Below are 18,168 nucleotides of genomic sequence, written 5' to 3' on the forward strand. Positions count from 1 at the left end.
GAGTGTCCTAATTCGACATTGACGGTAATCAAAATAAATTACCGACGATTGAGCTGTAATTGTGACTGCCAGCTGTTCCATGATGAGCAGGGATGTGCCTGCTGTAAAGATGGTATACTTATTGTTAGGGTTCCGTCCCTCAAAAGGAATATCGGAAGCCTTATAGGATCACTTTGTTGCATGTTGGGCATATTATTGTAAATTGAATAAGTACTTGAAAAGAGCAACCGCCGAGTTTCTTGCTGGTTCTTCTCGGTAAAAGGTTCTCGGAGTTATGTGCGTTGTAATTAAATATCAATTGCTTTAGCGGTGAAGGAAAACATCGTGAGGAAACCTGCATGCCTGAGAGTTCTCCAAAATGTTCTCAAAGGTGTGTGAAGTCTGCCAAGTGGACTAGACTATGGCGAAAAACACTTCCTACTCTGAGAAGAGACCCGTGCTCTGTAGTTAGCCGGCGATGGGTTGATCATGATGAAATAACTTGAATAGACACAAAAATAGACATAGAAACAAATGCATTCCGTAAATCAATATAGCACTTGCATTTGACCGCAATCACACCTGCTGATGCAGTCTTATAGCTCGTTCACACAGGCTGCGTAAGCGTAGACGTAGCGCGTACCATTGCGTTTGCGTATGGAACTGTAATAAACATGGCACACCGCAAGCGTGGACGTATGCGTAACTCGGTGTGTTAGGGGTTTACGCACGTGTCACGTGTACGTAATTGGTGTGAATCGGCCTTAAGGTGGAGCGTGTCTGCCTAGAAAACGCCTATTTACACTTATTTGGAAGATACCAAATATCTACTCATCATGTGCCAATATTACGGTATGAGCATTGAAATGAACTTAAACAAGTACGCTGGAAGAGGTATGGCACACAAAATGACAGTTAGTTTTTGTATCGAAGGACCCACCGACCACTAAGCCAAAGTAGACAGTGGAAGCGCCCAACGAAGCTCACCCGGGATTAAAATTGACACTTTCTGTCTAGTAATAATAACAATCTTCGTGTTGACTCTATGTTGGCAGATACCTTTTTTTCTCTCTCATCTGGCTTTACAAAGATTAGCCAATATCAAGTTTGTACATGGACTTCGTCTGTGCCGGCGCTCGCCGACACACGCGCGGCACCCCTTTTGAGTGCTTCCCAGTCAGTTCCACCGCCAAAAAACAAATCCCGGCCAGTTTCAATAAAAAAAAAAAAACACTCCAAAAAGGCAGAGCACGCGCGCCAGCAAACGCCAATGCAGATACCTATACTTGTGAGTTGTGGTAGATGATATTTTAGTTTTGAGTACGCTTCACGACACTCACTGCTGCTTTCAGCGCCTAAAATTGAATTGAATTGAATTAAAATATAGTGAAAATCTAGTTCCTTTTCAGAGACCTCCCTGGCGCAGTGGTAAGTGCTGCGGTCTTATTCCAGAGGTCCCGGGTTCGATTCCCGGCAGGGGTTTGGAATTTTATAACTAAATTTATGGTCTGATGGGAGGATTCGGCCGTGGCTAGTTACCACCAAGTTAGTTGCAGTCAAGGGCTAACTTGTTTCCAAGTTTCTTGCTGGTTCTTCTCGGCAGGAAAGGCGTTCCAAACTAGTGGTCTACTAGTTCGGAATGCCTTTCCTGCCGAGACGCACTGACTGCACTTGACGATTCAAAAGTACTTGTAAAAGTTTAATTGAATAAAAAGCAAAGAAAATGCTTCAAAAGCTCGTCGGCAATTGTAGCTCCAGCGTACAAGTAATAATAGAGGTCAGTTATTGCGAGTACTTTATTGTTTTGACGTTAATAGTAACTACTCGGATCGCTATGTAATCTAAGAAGTAGTCATTTATCACAGGCATTACGTAGGTCCATAACTTTTGCGCAATGCTAACTCTCAAGCTGTGAGAAACAGAGAAACTTGGCGCGTTTAAACGAAATACACGACACGTACTGCAGAGTTATGAGTTGTAGACTGAGAACGCGCGTGGTCTGTTTGCGAGATCCCAAAATACATAATATGCATTGTGAATGCTGCTTAAGGCTGTTTTACGCCGAAGCAACAATATGTTACAATGCGACATGTTACAAATGAATAGAAATTGCAGCTTCATTCGATTCTTGCACGAGTACTACCCAATAAAATAGTGTAATGTTTTCAGGGTTCAAGTTTTTTTTTATTCCACCACGACTTCTAAATGCCTGAACAGGTTTAGATGTATGGGTTATTGGTAGAATTCTTACATCATCAACTGTTACTGGCTATGAATTTTTGGAAACAAAATCAATATGGCGGCTGTTTGGCGCCATGTACTTACAAATGCAAAAAGTTTAAATTTTTTAGCTCGTTTTTGGTGTTATTGTTTCGACTTTTAATGGAAACACTTTATATACACACCCGGATCGCTATGTAATTTGATAAGTATTCATTAATCACAGGCATTACGTAGCGCCATAACTTTTGCGCAATGCTAACTCTCAAGCTGTGAGAAACAGAGAAACTTGGCGCGTTTAAACAAAATACACGACACGTACTGGAGTTATGAGTTGTAGACTGAGAACGCGCGTGGTCTGTTTGCGAGATCCCAAAATATATAATGTGCATTGTGAATGCTGCTTAAGGCTGTTTTACGCCGAAGCAACAATATGTTACAATGCGACATGTTACAAATGAATAGAAATTGCAGCTTCATTCGATTCTTGCACGAGTACTACCCAATAAAATAGTGTAATATTGTTTTCAGGGTTCAAGTTTTTTTTATTCCACCACGACTTCTAAATGCCTGAACAGGTTTTGGATGTATGGGTTATCGGTGCAATAGATCATCAAGTGTCACTAGCTTTTGTATATTTTATAGGTAATATAGCTTTTGGAAAAAAACAATATGGCGGTTGAATGGTGCCATTTACAAAATGTAAAAAACTGTTGGCTATTTTACACCGAAGCAACAATATGCGATAAATGGAAGAAAATTGCAGCCGAATCCGATTCCTGCACGATTGGCTTAGAAAAGGAGTTAATGTTTTTAGGGTTCGTGTGTGTATGTCAGTTTCTCCATTCCACCATAACTTCTAAATGCCTGGACAGATTTAGATGTATGGGGTATCGGTAAAATCTGCCCGAATGACACTGGCAGCGACGTCGAAGCTCGGAGCTCAACGTTTTAAACCCCCGACCCCAAAAGAGGGGTGTTATAAGTTTGACGTGTGAATGAACCGATTTTATTAAGTTTTTTTTTTTTTGAAAGGTGGCTTGATCGAGAGTGTTCTTAGCTATAATCCAAGAAAATCGGTTCAGCCGTTTGAAAGTTATCAGCTCTTTTCTAGTTACTGTAACCTTCACTTGTCGGGGGTGTTATAAATTTTAAACTGTACAATTTACACTTGTGTTAGATGTTCCTGAACTGTCATGAAGTGTGACGCCATTTTCAAATGTGAAAATTTTTGGAAGAGCAGTCGTGTTTTGAATTTTTAATAACGATTTTCTTTATTGTTTTGAGTGTTAACACTAAACATCTACCTCGCTAGGCTTAGATACTCAGTCAAATATTCTGTATTGTACATTTTTCAGTAGGTATCTACTATTGAAAGGTGTGATATCACTCATCATCAGGCATTAAATACTGATCGTTAAAATTTTCTCCAGCTTTTTACTTGTAAAAATTCGATTTTTACAGCCATTTTGGAACCGGATGCAACTAAGCGATATACCAAGTAAGATATGAGTCGATGACCATACAAGTCTACTATAAAAGCGATATGGCCGATAAAATGCATGTTTTATAACTTTATTGCAGCACTAAACTGTACAATGTGCTCATATTTACGCGGACTTAAGAACTCCAATGGTTGAGATTAAGACATTTCAATACAATGTTTATATTTGGTAGCCTCTGGTTAAGCGATTTCAATTCACAATGTTAGGTCCTTAGTTCGAATAAACGGGAATTACAGATACATTTTTAATTATTTCTATAAGTACTTCTAATTAATTAATTTACTTAATTCATCATCATTCTCAACCCATTGCTGGCCTACTACTGAGCACGGGTCTCTTCTCAGAATGAGAAGGGTTTAGGCCATAGTCTGCCACGCTGGCCCGATGCGGATTGGCAGACTTCACACACCTTTGAGAGCATGGAGTACTCTCAGGCATGCAGGTTTCCTCACGATGTTTTCCTTCACCGTTGAAGCAAATGATTCAAACGCACGGAAGTGAAAAGTTAAAGGTGCGTGTCCGGTATCAAACCCCCGACTTCCGATTAGGAGCCGGACGTTTTTGACCACTAGGTTATCACAGCTTTTTTACTAGGCTGTCCTTAAATTAATTACTTAGTAGAATTACTAGAGTTAATAATATGTTTTATACATATATCATAATATCTTTGGTTTCGGTATTTAGAAGTTATGGTGGAATAAAGTAACTCATATACTTACATCCAAGAACCCTGAAAACATTACACTGCTTATTTTGGGCAGTCGTGTAAAAAAATGACAATTTTTTTTTTTGTAAAAATGTATTCATGCTGTGCAGCTGTGTATCCCTAGTGCAGAAAAGCACTAATATTTTTCGTTGGGTATTGTTTAATTGCCGCACGAGCGTTCAATGAGGGGAAACTTCTTAAACTATTTGAGCTGCGCTATCTCGCCGAAACTTCGCGGTGATTAATTTCAGTCTAGTGGCGTACAGGTGGATACACAAGTGATAAAATATGTTCATATTTTTAGGGTTACGTATCTTCATTAAAAAACCGGCCAGAAGCCGAGTTAGACTCGCGCACCGAGGGTTCCGTACTCGGGTATTTTTTCCGACATTATAACGATGAATCAAAAACTGATATGCATAAAAATAAATAAAAATCTGCATTGAAATGTAGAGATCTCTCTTTCATATGATACTCCACTTGGTATAGTTATTTTAGCGAAAATTGGAAATACTTCTTATTATATGTTCATGCACACATTTTAATATTTTTTTGTGATGTACACGCCTATCTCACCCTTTTGCTGACGCAACAATAAAATTCTTTTTGTTTTAAACCAAGTTTTTGATTTGCTTTTATCGTGCAGGGAATAAGGCAGGTTATTCAAAGTATTTTTATTCAATTAAACTTTTATAAGTGCTTTTGAATCGTCAAAATAATCTACCACTGGTTCAGAATGCCGTTCCTAACGCGAATAACCAGCAAGAAACTCGGCGGTTGCTCTTTTCAAGTATTCAATTTACAATAATATGCCATACTATACTATACACGCAATTGCAGCCCCTTGTATTGCTAGAGCGAGTCAAATCCAAGCTTTTTTGTTATTCCAGCATTTCGTAGCAGCATATTTAAAGCTGCCAAAAAAAAAGCTGTGATAGCCTAGTAGTAAGAACGTCCGCCTACTAATCGGAGGTCGGGGGTTCGATCCCGGGCACGCACCACTAACTTTTCAGTTATGTGCGTTCTAAGCAATTAAATATCACTTGCTTTAACGGTGAAGGAAAACATTGTAAGGAAACCTGCATGCCTGAGAGTTCTCCATGTTCTCAAAGGTGTGTGAAGTCTGCCAACCCGCATTGGGCCAGCGTGGCAGACTATGGCCTAAACCCTTCTCATTCTGAGAGGAGACCCGTACTCAGTAGTGGGGCGGAAATGGGTTGATCATGATATTTAAAGCTATTAGTATTTCTGTTTAGCCTTTGTGTTCGCGACAGTCCACATTCCCGCGCTCACAAAGTGTAATGAGAACCGTGAACTCGGCTGTGCAATTACTTGTACAGTTTCAGCTGCGCGCTTTTATTGGCAGCTAGTGTACTAACTATGGGCCTCATAAGAGAGCTCAGAGTCACTCAGCGGGCGATGGAGAGAGCCTATGTGCGGAGTTTCTCTACGTGATCAAATCAGACATGAGGAGATCCGCAGGAGAACCAGAGTAACCGACATAGTTCAACAGGTTTCGAAGCCAGGGTATTCCGCAAAACCGATGGATTTCGGGGTCCCAGGTGCGACAATAGAAAGAAAGAAAGAAAGAAAAAAGAAAAAAAGAAAATTATTTTATTCATCTTGTGTGTGCATCAACAAGTATAGACAAACTTAGGTTAGTAATGGGTTAGTATTGGATTTTAATAAGTACTTAATCTATACTAATAAATAAAATTGGAGTGTCTGTTTGTAATTTCGAAATAACAATACAATACAATAAGCCTCAATAGCTCAACGGTTGAGGAGCGGACTGAATTCCGAAAGGCCGCCGGTTCAAATCCCACCCGTTGCACTATTGTCGTACCCACTCCTGGCACAAGCTTTACGCTTAATTGGAGGGGAAAGGGGAATATTAGTCTTGTTTAACATGGCTAATATTCTTAATAAAAAAAAAAAAAAAAAAAAAAAACTACCACTTATTAAGGTCATATGGTTATTTGAACAATACCATAACTGAATCACACGTTTTTAAAATTTTTGTCTGTCTGTCTGTCTGTCTGTTTGAAAAGGCTAATCTTCGGAACGGCTGAACCGATTTTAACGGGATTTTCACAGACAAGTAGAGGATTGACCAGGGTGTAACATAGGCTACTTTTTTAACCGACTTTCAAGAAGGGAGTTGTGTTTTTCTACCTATGTACACCGAAATCTCGGAGATTTCTGAACCGATTTGCGTCATTTTTTTTTTAATTGATAGAGGAACTTTGCGACATTGTTTCATAAAAAAAATTGGACTCCAACTCCTCAATCCTGATGCTGCAGGGGATCTGACCAATCCACGCGGGCGAAGCTGCGGGCATCAGCTAGTAATAACTAATTCTTGCACCCACATGGCACAAGATGAAAAGGCCTCGGCTCAGCATTAATGCTGCAGGTTTTAAAACAAAACCTGAGCGCTGGTATTCTGCCGGGACCAGGAGTGACGCGCAGGAGTTCCAATAATTAAGAGTTAAAATAAGATAAATAGTTAATGTACATAGTGAGTATAACGTGTAAATAGAAATCTTGAAAACTTGTCGTTTGGTATTAAAGATCATGGTTAGAAAGACAGTGAAATAAATGAAAAAAAACAAGTGTAAATTAAAAATTTATATCACCCCCGACAAGTAAAGGTTACAGTAACTAGAAAAGAGCTGATAACTTTCAAACGGCTGAACCGATTTCTTGGATTATAGCTTAGAACACTCTCGATCAAGCCACCTTTCAAACAAAAAAAAAACTAAATTAAAATCGGTTCAGTAGTTTAGGAGCTACAATGCCACAGACAGATACACAGATACACAGATTGGGTCGGGGGTTAATAAAAGCATAATTATTAACATGTAGGTGTGATAAGGTATAATTACTAAGATACGAGACTCCGATGAAATAGCGACCTCGACGGCAGATTTCAGGTCAAATCCGTCATGTTTTCAGGTGAAATACTATCAAAGGAAGATAAAAAGGATAAAACCCCCGTGCAATCTGTATTCCGCGCTGCGCTGGCGGGGCGCCAACGCGCATTGCGGGGCGCGGCGAATTTAACAGGGCTCTCTCCGTCACTCGTTTCATACAATCGTAGTTCCAATTTCATTTGAGTATTAAACAACCAAAGTCCATGAAATTTTGCAGACATATTCTAGAAACTAATATCTGTGTCTGTGGTGTTTTAGATTTTTCTAAAAATATGTAGTTTCAAAATTACAGGAGCTCAAAGATTTGTATGTGAATTTAAAAGACCGCGTAACTTTGAAACCGAATATTTTAACAGAAATCTGGAAAACCACAGACATAATAAATATTAGTTTCTAGAATATGTCTGCAAAATTTCATGGACTTTAGTTGCCTAATATTCAAATGAAATTGGAACTACGATTGTATGAAACGAGTGACGGAGAGAGCCCTCTTAATTTACGTTTCGGGCCGCGCTTGCCTTTTATCGAGCGGGTATCGGCTAATTGAACTGATATTTCCCTGTGGATTCATCTATGAAACCTATGGAATAAAACCACCACTACAATTGTCGCTTATCTCCATGTTAAATTATAATCATCATCATCACTATAAGTTTTAACACTCACAATAATTTATTATCATCATGTAGGTAAGATTTGACGGCCTCCCTGGCGCTGTGGTCTTATTAGTGGGAGGTGTAGGGTTCGATTCCCGGCAGGGGTTTGGAATTTTGTAATTTCTAAATCTCTGGTCTGGTCTGGTGGGAGTCTTCCGCCGTGGCTAGTTACCATCCTACCGGCAAAGCCGTGGCGCCAAGCGATTTACCGTTCCGATGCAGTGGTAGATGCTTTTGACGATCAAAAGAACTTGTAAAAGTCTAATTTGAATAGGTAGGCTATTTAGGCATGGCTCTCTTAACGATACGATCAAAAGGGCTCTTGCCACCATAGACGTTCCTGCGCTCATTGAGCCGGCAGGGATTAGTCGAGATGATGGCTAGAGACCTGATGGATTGACGCTGGTTCCCTGGGAACGGGGACGGGCGCTAATGTGGGACGCAACGTGCGTTGACACATTGGCCCCGTGTCATATCAGGGAGACAGTATCGAGACAGGGAGCCGCAGAAGAAATGGCAAGCGGCGCAAGTATGCCTCTCATATTGAGAGTTACATTTTTGTTCCGTTTGCCGTGGAGACCCTGGGGCCATGGAGTCTTAGTACAAAGAAATTTTTACGAGACATTTCACCGCGTTTAATAGCCTCATCGGGTGACAGAAGGGCTGGCTCATTTTTTGCGCAACGGATCAGCCTGGCTGTCCAACGCGGAAATGCAGCCAGTATTCTTGGCACCATTCCACGCGGGCATGATTTGTATAGTAATTAGATAAGGCTAGCTTTAAGTTTTATTGTAATATTTTCAATAAAATAAAGAAATTTGAATAAAAATATTTTGTTTCTTTAACTTTTTGATACGATGTCGTGTAGAAACCTAAAGATTCAATCAAAATTCAAGAATTTAATGTTCTACCAAATACCAAAATTTCAGGTTTGTAACTCATTTGGTCTACGAGCTAGAGACCTGTGACACGCGCACAGACAGACAGACAGCAGAGTGATATTAATAGGGCTCCGGTTTTACCGGTTGGGTACGGTTTACGGAACCCTAAAAACCTACCACGGTTTTATCAGCCAATACATTACAAGCTTTCAGTATTATCGTGAGCATTTAAATCCGTATCACGTTTTAGGGTTATAGGTTGTATTCCCGTCTAGGGTTTAGTATGCGGGTCTAGACGGAACCCATAAACTCGACGATTGAGCTAAGCGACACGTTTTATGAGTTGCCATTGTTTTTATTGGCTCAAAGCAAGATTAATTTTCTGAGGAATATCTCTTGAATTCGAGTCATCCATATCCATACTAATATTACAAATGCGAAAGTGTGCCTGTCTTTCTGTCTGTCTGCTACCCTTTCACGGCCCAACAGCTTAACCGATTCTGACAAAATTTGGTACAGGGTTAGCTTATATCCCGGAGACGGACATAGGCTATTTTTTATCCCGAAAAATCAAAAGGTTCCCACGGGATTCCCAAAAATCCATCCGCTTAACCGATTTGTATGAAAGGTAGCGAGGTAGCTTGCGTCCCTGTAATTGACATAGGCAACTTTTTATCCCGGAAAATCAAACAGTTCCCACGGGATCTTTAAAAACCTAAATCCACGCGGACGAAGTCGCGAGCATCCTCTATAGTAAATAGTTTCATCTTCATCATTAGCAACCCGTAGCCGGCGCACTACTGAGTACGAGTCTCCTCTCAGAATGAAAGGGATTAGGCCGTAGCCTGCCATGCTGCCTGGCCAAGTGCGGATGGGCAGACTTCACACACCTTATGGAGAACTCTCAAGCATGTAAGTTTCCTCACGATGTTTTCCTTCACCAAAGCAAGTGATATTAAGATTTTTTTTTTGAAAAGTTATGGATCCGGGATCGAACCTCAAATTCAGAAACGTAGCGTCGTATTTAGTTAGTGCGGATTTTTCAATAGTCAAATGACTTTTATCTGAGGAATTACGTTTAGACAGATTTTCTATGGAAAAAACCGGCCAAGTGCGAGTCAGACTCGCGCACGAGGGTTCCGTACTCGGGTATTTTTTCTGACATTTTGCACGATAAATCGATTTTAAACGATCTGCTACGACCCGGAATCGTTGGGTACGCAGACGACAGCACAGTAATGGAGAGATACATATCCAGTCCACGCGCTAGTAGTTCTGAGATCAATGAACTCAGGGAGGCAATGGTACTGCGGTTAAACTCTACCCTGAAATACGTTTCAGATTGGGGTGATGCCAATTTGGTAGAGTTTAACGCTACCAAAACGCAGGCGTGTCTACTTACAGCAAAACGGAGTCCTTTTACCTTGACTCCCACTTTCCGGAATATGTCTATTAACATCACTGATCACATAGATCTCCTAGGTCTCGACGTCTCGGCTAACATCAACTTCGGAAGATCCATCGAAGCCAAAGCCAAGACTGCCGCAAAAAAACTAGGCATTCTTAACAAGGTCAAGCAGTACTTCACGCCGCGCCAACTGATTACTTTGTATCAAGCACAAGTCAGGTCGTGCATGGAGTACTGCAGTCACCTCTATGATGGCTCCGCAAAGTACCAACTAGCGGCTCTGGATGCCGTTGACCGTCGAGCTAGGAGACTTATAGGCGAAGACTCTCCTTTGTTGGCGAAACTTCATAGTCTCGATCACCGCCGTAAGGTCGCCGGCTTATCGGTGTTTTATAGGATATATTTCGGAGAGTGTGCACAGGAACTTTTCGATCTTGTCCCCCCTTCACCATTTTACCACCGAACCGCAAGACGTCGGGCGAGTTTCCATCCTTATGTCGTCGACATTCCATCTACACGCACAAAACGTTTTGCGTCTTCATTCCTCATACGCATGGCTAAGGTTTGGAATACTCTTCCGCGATCTGTGTTTCCTACCAATTACAATCCGGGTATCTTTAAAACAAGAGTGAATAGGCACCTTCTAGGTAAACGCGTCCCATCTTAGACCACATCATCACTTTCCATCCGGTGTGATTGTGGTCAAGCGCTTACCTATAGAGAATATAAAAAAAAAAAAAAAAAAAAATCAAAAACTATTACGCTTAAAAAATCTGTTTTAGAATGTACAAGTACCTGCCAAATTTCATGATTCTAGGTCAAGGGGAAGTACTCTATAGGTTTTCTTGACAGACACGATAGACGGACAAGCGGACAGACAGACAGACAGACAACAAAGTGATCCTATAAGCGTTCCGTTTTTCCTTTTGAGGTACGGATTACGGAACCCTAAAAATTTCAAAACCTCAAAATTATTCCTCAGATAAAAGTTATTTGACGATTGAAAAATCAGCCCTTAATTTCTTAAAAAATACCCATTTCAGCATTACCGTTGCCAAAAGTTGAGAGTAAGTTAGTTGAAAACTAACTGGATAGTTGGATACCCACTCAGTTATACTTCACAGTTTAATTCACTTACTGCGGAACCCTGCCAAGTTACACTGGCGCCCCTCCAAGACTGTGCACTTAATTATTACTTATTGCTTTAAGACGATATGGAGGTATTTATTAGAAGAGGGTCTCCCGCCTGAATCCAGCGGCTCTTGCGATTCGTTGATGTCTTCTTGCGGGAGGCTTCGGCCGTGGCTAGGTACCAGTCTTCTGACAAAGCCGTGCTGCCAAACGATTTAGTGTTCCGGTACGATGCCGTGTAGAAACCAAAGGGGTTAACAAGCTCTTGACTGATATCTCCCCTGGTGGTAAGTGATGATGCAGTCTAAGATAGAAGCGGGCTAATCTGGAACAGCTATGGCAGTGTTTATTAAACCCATTACATACCCCTTATCGGTTTCTAATATTTCTATATGGCATCGTACTCGCTAAATCACTTGGCGGCATGGCTTTGTTGGTAGCAAACTAGCCACGGCCGAAGCCTGCAACCAGGCCAGACCAGAAGCAGATTATAATAAATAAATAATAATAAATAAAAAAATAAAAAAGCCATTTTATTTCTCATATTCCTTAATTAGTTACAAAGTAGATAAGTTTTATTAGTTACTAGAAGATGCCCGCGGCTTCGCCCGCGTGGATTTCGGTTTTTTAAAATCCCGTAGGAACTCTTTGATTTTCCGGGATAAAAAGTGGCCTATGTACTAATCCAGGATATTATCTATCTCCATTCCAAATTTCAGCCAAATACATTCAGTAGCTATTGCGTGAAAGAGTAACAAACATACACACACACACACACACACACACATACAAACTTTCGCCTTTATAATATTAGTGTGATGTGATGTGAAGTGTGATTACATTTGCCTTATTTTCTTAAGTTAGTTAGTATGGTTAGTAAGTGAACAATTTTTGTTATGGAACATGAGCCCCTTCGCGGGTATAGGCCTCCCCCAACCTCTTCCACTTCTCCCTGTCCTTGCCAAGGTACAGCCAGTTCTCCCCTGCAGTTTGAATTATCTAAGAAGCAGATTAGTAATTATAAATTCCATAATATTGCTCCCACCGGGAATCGAACCCGGGACCTCCTACTAATAAGACCACAGCTCTCACCACTGCACCAGGGAAGTCTTATAACTACCATGAATAGAATAGAATAGAATAATATTGACGTGACAACGTCTTATAATTCGATAGAGCCGGCTGCACGCACGAAAAAACATGACTCATGCGGCGTTACCTCGCTCTGAGGCGTTCCATGTAAGGCTTGAAGTGCAAGCGAGAGCGCGGACGAGCGACAAAGAAGCACAATCGGCCTTTGTTGTCACGTTCAACTATCGTCAGTAAACCGACTTTACAGACAACCAATTTTTTTTTATTCAAGTAAACTTTCACAAGTGCTTCTGAATCGTCAAAATAATTTACCATGCCTAAGGCTGCTTTTCCACCAGAGATGTGCTATGCTACGTTGGTATAGATGCGTTTGATATCCACCAATCATATTCCTTGGTTCACATAGCTTAGCACTGGTGGAAACGGATTCAACTAAGATATGTTTTTATATGCAAGGATGCGTGGTATGGCTGCGTGCTATGGATGCCTGCTATGGGCCGTCGACAGTGGTGTAGAGCAGAATCTACAGTATGCGCATCTTTCTCGCGCAGCTACTTTGCGGCGGCGCATCTTCCTCGCACAGCTACATAGCTTAGTATTGGTGGAAACGGTCACATATTTTCATAGCGTAGATTTCACATCTTCGCAGCTTCGCAGCTCTGGTGGAAAGGCACCCTATAGGTACAAACAATTAACTGTAATGGTCCTGTCAGCTGATCTCCTGACAAATGGTACTGACAAATACATCCTGACAAATAGGCGCCACTACCGGGAGCTTGTATTAATTGAGGGGAGGGGATTAGGGATCCGCGTGAAATTCAAATTATGAAGTTACCAAAGAGTAAAAGTTTTATTATTGACTAGCTGACGCCCGCGACTTCGTCCGCGTGAATTTAGGTTTTTCGAAATCCCGTGGGAACTCTTTGGTTTTCCGGGATAATAAGTAGCCTATGTGCTAATCCAGGATACTATCTCCATTCCGAATTTCAGCCAAATCCGCCCAGTAGTTTTTGCGTGAAGGAGTAACAAACATACACACACACACACACACACACATACAAACTTTCGCCTTTATAATATTAGTGTGATTAGAGTATATCCATGCAGAAAAGTTGAAAAGTCGGTATAGGGTTCTCTCTGTTTCGTAATTCCATACAAATGACAGAGATAAAAATCCAATCACAGACGAAACTATGTTTTCGAATTGATTTTGAAAATATGTTTTTAAACAACAATGTGTTACTCAACAAAGTGCTGTAGGCTGTAGCCTCAATAGCTCAACGGTTATAGGAGCGGACTGAAAACCGAAAGGTTGCAGGTTCAAATCCCACCCGTTACACTATTGTCGTACCCACTCCTAGCACAAGCTTAACGCTTAGTTGGAGGGGAAAGGGGAATGTTAGTCATGATTTTAAAAAATGACTAATATTCTTAAAAAAAAAAAAATTCGAATTGAGTTTCGAATTTTTTTGAAAACATGTTTCTGATTAATTGGTCACTCAAAATGGTTAACGGGCCAACTGAGTTCTGTTTCCTTTTTTATGGGATTACATAACAGAGAGAGCTCTATACTAACTTCTCTCCGTGGAGAAAGTACTTAGATATAGCTGACACGCCCCGGCTTTGCTCGGATTTTACGTTATAATAAAGCAAACTTACTTGGAAAATTTTAAGTTTCTAGCTACAGCTGTTGAGTTGTAATGTTGATGTGGCAGTCTGCCAAATCCTGTAGATTTAGAATTCTGTGGTGGTAGGCAACGCCTTTGTGTCTGTATGCAGCGCACAGGTAATAAGAAGTATATCATTTTTGATAACGTCTCTACGAAGGAAATGCCGTGGGCTACACTTTGTGGTAGTAGGGGGACAAAGCGTGAATATTTGTCCGGGATTATCTTAAAACCAAATCAAGAAAAGTTATTTCAAATACCTTGGAACCCTATTAGAAAATCAGAAAGAGTACAATAGTAGGTACTCAATATATTGCAAATTGCATGTTGTACCATTCAGATTTGTTTCTTTCAACGGATTATAGCCATCGATGTATATGGATGGGCCCTTTGAAGATAAAAAACGCGCTCAAAAAGTCAAGAGAAATTGCAAAAGTCTCTTGTCTTTGTCAATGACGATGACGTAAGATTCAAGCGTATTTTTGCGGACGGAATTGTATGGGAAAGGCTAATCCATATACATCGATGATTATAGCAAATTAAGCTTTTTAACCCCCGACCCAAAAAGAGGGGTGTTATAAGTTTGACGTGTGTATCTGTGTATCTGTCTGTGGCATCGTAGCTCTTAAATTGTAATCGTAGGGGGTGTTATAAATTTTTAATTTACACTTGTGATTCCTCGTATATCATGGACTTCCGAAAACTAACGCATGCTTCTATACAACGGTTTTTTTAATAATATTAGTGAGATTAGCTTATGCTATAATTCGTCCGTGTGGACTACACAAATTTCGAATCCCTATTTTTCTCCCTTAGGGGTTGAATTCACAAAAATGCACAAGTGTAAATTAAAAATTTATAACACCCCCGACTACATAATATCTATGCCCCCGACAAGTGAAGGTTACAGTGACTAGAAAAGAATTGGTAACTTTCAAACGGCGGAACCGATTACTTGGATTATAGCTTAGAACATACTCTCGATCAAGCCACCTTTCAAACAAAAAAAAACTAAATTAAAATCGGTTCATTAGTTTAGGAGCTACGATGCCACAGACAGATACACAGATACACACGTCAAACTTATAAAACCCCTCTATTTGGGTCGGGAGTTAAAAATACTTTATCAGCGGATACCTACGTCATAATAGTATCTGCATGCTAAACAGGCCGATCCGTCCAGTAGTTTCAGCTGTGCGAAGATCAGTCAGTCAGTCAGTCATTTTTCCTTTTATATATTTAGATATCACGTATAGAATATACCAAATCTGGCATATATCCTGGTCACCCTAGCTCTTTAAGTTTCAAGTGAGGTTTCAAGCTCGTTGGCCGCTCCGCCCGATCTATCTAGATTCTAGCCTTTAGGCGATACTTGAATACACTCACACTACTTGCAGAAAAACCAGTTTTGGCTGTACCCAATCTTAGCATAAGCTTGAAGCTTAGTTTTGGAAGGGTTTAGCTTAGGTTTGATGGTATGGTGGAAGGCTTGTGCCGTTACTAGTTACCAGTTACCACCCTACGGGCAAAGGTCGGACGAATAGCCTCGATAGCTCAACGGTTGAGGAGCGGACTGAATTCCGAAAGGTCAGCGGTTCAAACCCCACCCGTTGCACTATTGTCGTACCCAAACAACCTTGTCGTACAAGCTTTAAAAAAAAAATAAGCCAAGGATAGAAAGCTGAAAGAAATGGTTTATTTAATCATTTATTTTATCCCAAAATTTAGCCCCAAGACTTTTAAAATACCATGGGGCTCAATGAAAACAATATCATCACCACAATTTGCCATGACATGGTAAGAGTAACCTATAACGTGGTTGTATGGGGGCGGTTTTCCATTTTCCATAGGTCGACTTCATGGTGTAATATTATGTTATGGGGAGTGCACAGAGCAGATACGTATAGAGGCATCGATTAATGTAGAGAAATTAAATTGGAAGGTTTAAATTGGATAAAAAAAAACTATTACGCATAAAAATAAATAAAAATCTATTTTAAAATGTACAGGTAAAGCCCTTTCAAATGATACCCCACTTGGTATAGTTATCTTCCTTTGAAAATTGAAACACATTTTAATTATTTTTAATTATGTAAACAAAAATTCACGGTTTTCAGATTTATTCCTTTACTTCACACTAATATTATAAAGGCGAAAGTTTGTATGTGTGTGTGTGTGTGTGTGTATGTTTGTTACTCCTTCACGCAAAAACTACTGTACGGATTTGGCTGAAATTTAGAATGGAGATAGATTATACCCTGGATTAGCACATAGGCTACTTTTTATCCCGGAAAATCAAAGACTTCGCACGGGATTTCGAAAAACCTAAATCCACGCGGGCGAAGTCGCGGGCATCGGCTAGTATGCTATAAGACCTACCTACCTGCCAAATTTCATGATTCTAGGTCAACGGGAAGTACCCTTTAGGTTTTCTTGACAGACACGACGGACAGACAGACAGACAGACAACAAAGTGATCCTATAAGGGTTCCGTTTTTCCTTTTGAGGTACGGAACCCTAAGAATACTGATTATGCTAATTATTATTCCCATATCCTCTGAGTCTTCATTGCTCTGCGCATCTCATACTCAGCTCAATAAAGCAGGGGTGGCCCGTAATACACTGTACGCAATAACTTGCCGCTTCCGCGCGGGAGACGTTCAAAACACAATATTGGGTTTATTGAATAGGTATTTGCACCAAAATGCTCCATTTTCGGTGAAAGAATACGTTGAGGAAACTTATTTGTCGCGAGAATAACTGTAGATGTGTCCGCATTAAAGAATAGTTTTTTCGATATTAGGTTTACTAACACCTATAACATTTATGTCTGTCTATCAATAAAACTTTTTAATTTTCAAAATATATCCCAAATTGTAGATTAAGCTTGAGTTTTCTTTTTAGGGTTTTAGGGTACCTCAAAAGGAAAAACGGAACCCTTATAGGATCACTTTGTTGTCTGTCTGTCTGTCAAGAAACCTATAAGATAGTTCCCGTTGACCTAGAATCATGTTTGGCAGGTAGGCAGGTCTGATAGCACAAGTACAGTAATAAATCTGAAAACCGCGAATTTGTGGTTACATCATTAAAAAAAATTAAAATGCGATTCAATTTTCAAAGTAAGGTGACTATACCAAATGAAGTATCATACAAAAGGGCTTTACCTTACATGTACATTCGAAAACAGATTTTTATTTATTTTTATGTATAATACTTTTTGATTTATCGTGCAAAATGTTGGAAAAAATACCCGAGTACGGAACCCTCAGTGCGCGAGTCTGACTCGCACTTGGCCGTTTTTTTATTCAGTTAGCCCTTGACTGCAATCTCACTTGGTGGTAAGTGATGACGCAGTCTAAGATGGATAGCAGGCTAACCTCGAAGGGGTATGGCAGTTTTTATTAAGCCCATACCCCTTTGGTTTCTACACGGCATCGTACCGGAACATTAAATCGCTTGACGGCACGGCTTCGCCGGTAGGGTGGTAACTAGCCACGGCCGAAGCCTCCCACCAGATAAAAGATTATGACCAGTGGTTGCACGTGCAATAAACGTCCATTCGTTGAGTAAAGTTCCAGGAACAAAACAAGAAGCCAGGATAAAATGGAATTGTAGTTTCATTATTAGTCAATTTAATTTCTTTAAAAATTTCTTTCTTTTCTTTCTGCGTTTATCCGGCCCGAAGGACCAATTTTGTGTTAAACAAAAAAATGGTCCTTCGAGCCGGATAAACGTAGTTTACTTCCATTACTAAACGACTTGCGACTTGTCAACTTAGAAATAATATTATCATCTTCAAACCTTCCTTTGCAGGGATAAAGTAAAGTAGACTCACAGTCGATGCGCGTCGGTGGGCAGCCGCCTAGGCGCGTGCAGCAGCGCGCGGTGGGCGCAGTCTGCCGCGTTGGGGCGGCACGAGCAGGCCCAGGGGCACGCGGCAGCAGCACCCAGCAGCGCCGCCAGCAGCAGCAGGATCGCGCGCCGCAT

The 18,168-nt window shown here is 40.6% G+C and overlaps 1 protein-coding gene across 1 annotated transcript in view; it reads right to left on the reverse strand.

The window, feature by feature from the left end:
- The window catches only part of LOC123878818 (protein slit), a 69,872-nt gene extending 51,704 nt beyond the window's left edge, over nucleotides 1-18,168 (reverse strand). The window contains exon 1 of the mRNA XM_045926149.1: nucleotides 18,017-18,168. Within this exon, the coding sequence (XP_045782105.1) occupies nucleotides 18,017-18,168 (152 nt within the window). The remainder of the gene's footprint in view (nucleotides 1-18,016) is intronic.

This window comes from Maniola jurtina, chromosome 26, assembly GCF_905333055.1.
Source record: "Maniola jurtina chromosome 26, ilManJurt1.1, whole genome shotgun sequence".
Classification (NCBI taxonomy): domain Eukaryota; kingdom Metazoa; phylum Arthropoda; class Insecta; order Lepidoptera; family Nymphalidae; genus Maniola; species Maniola jurtina.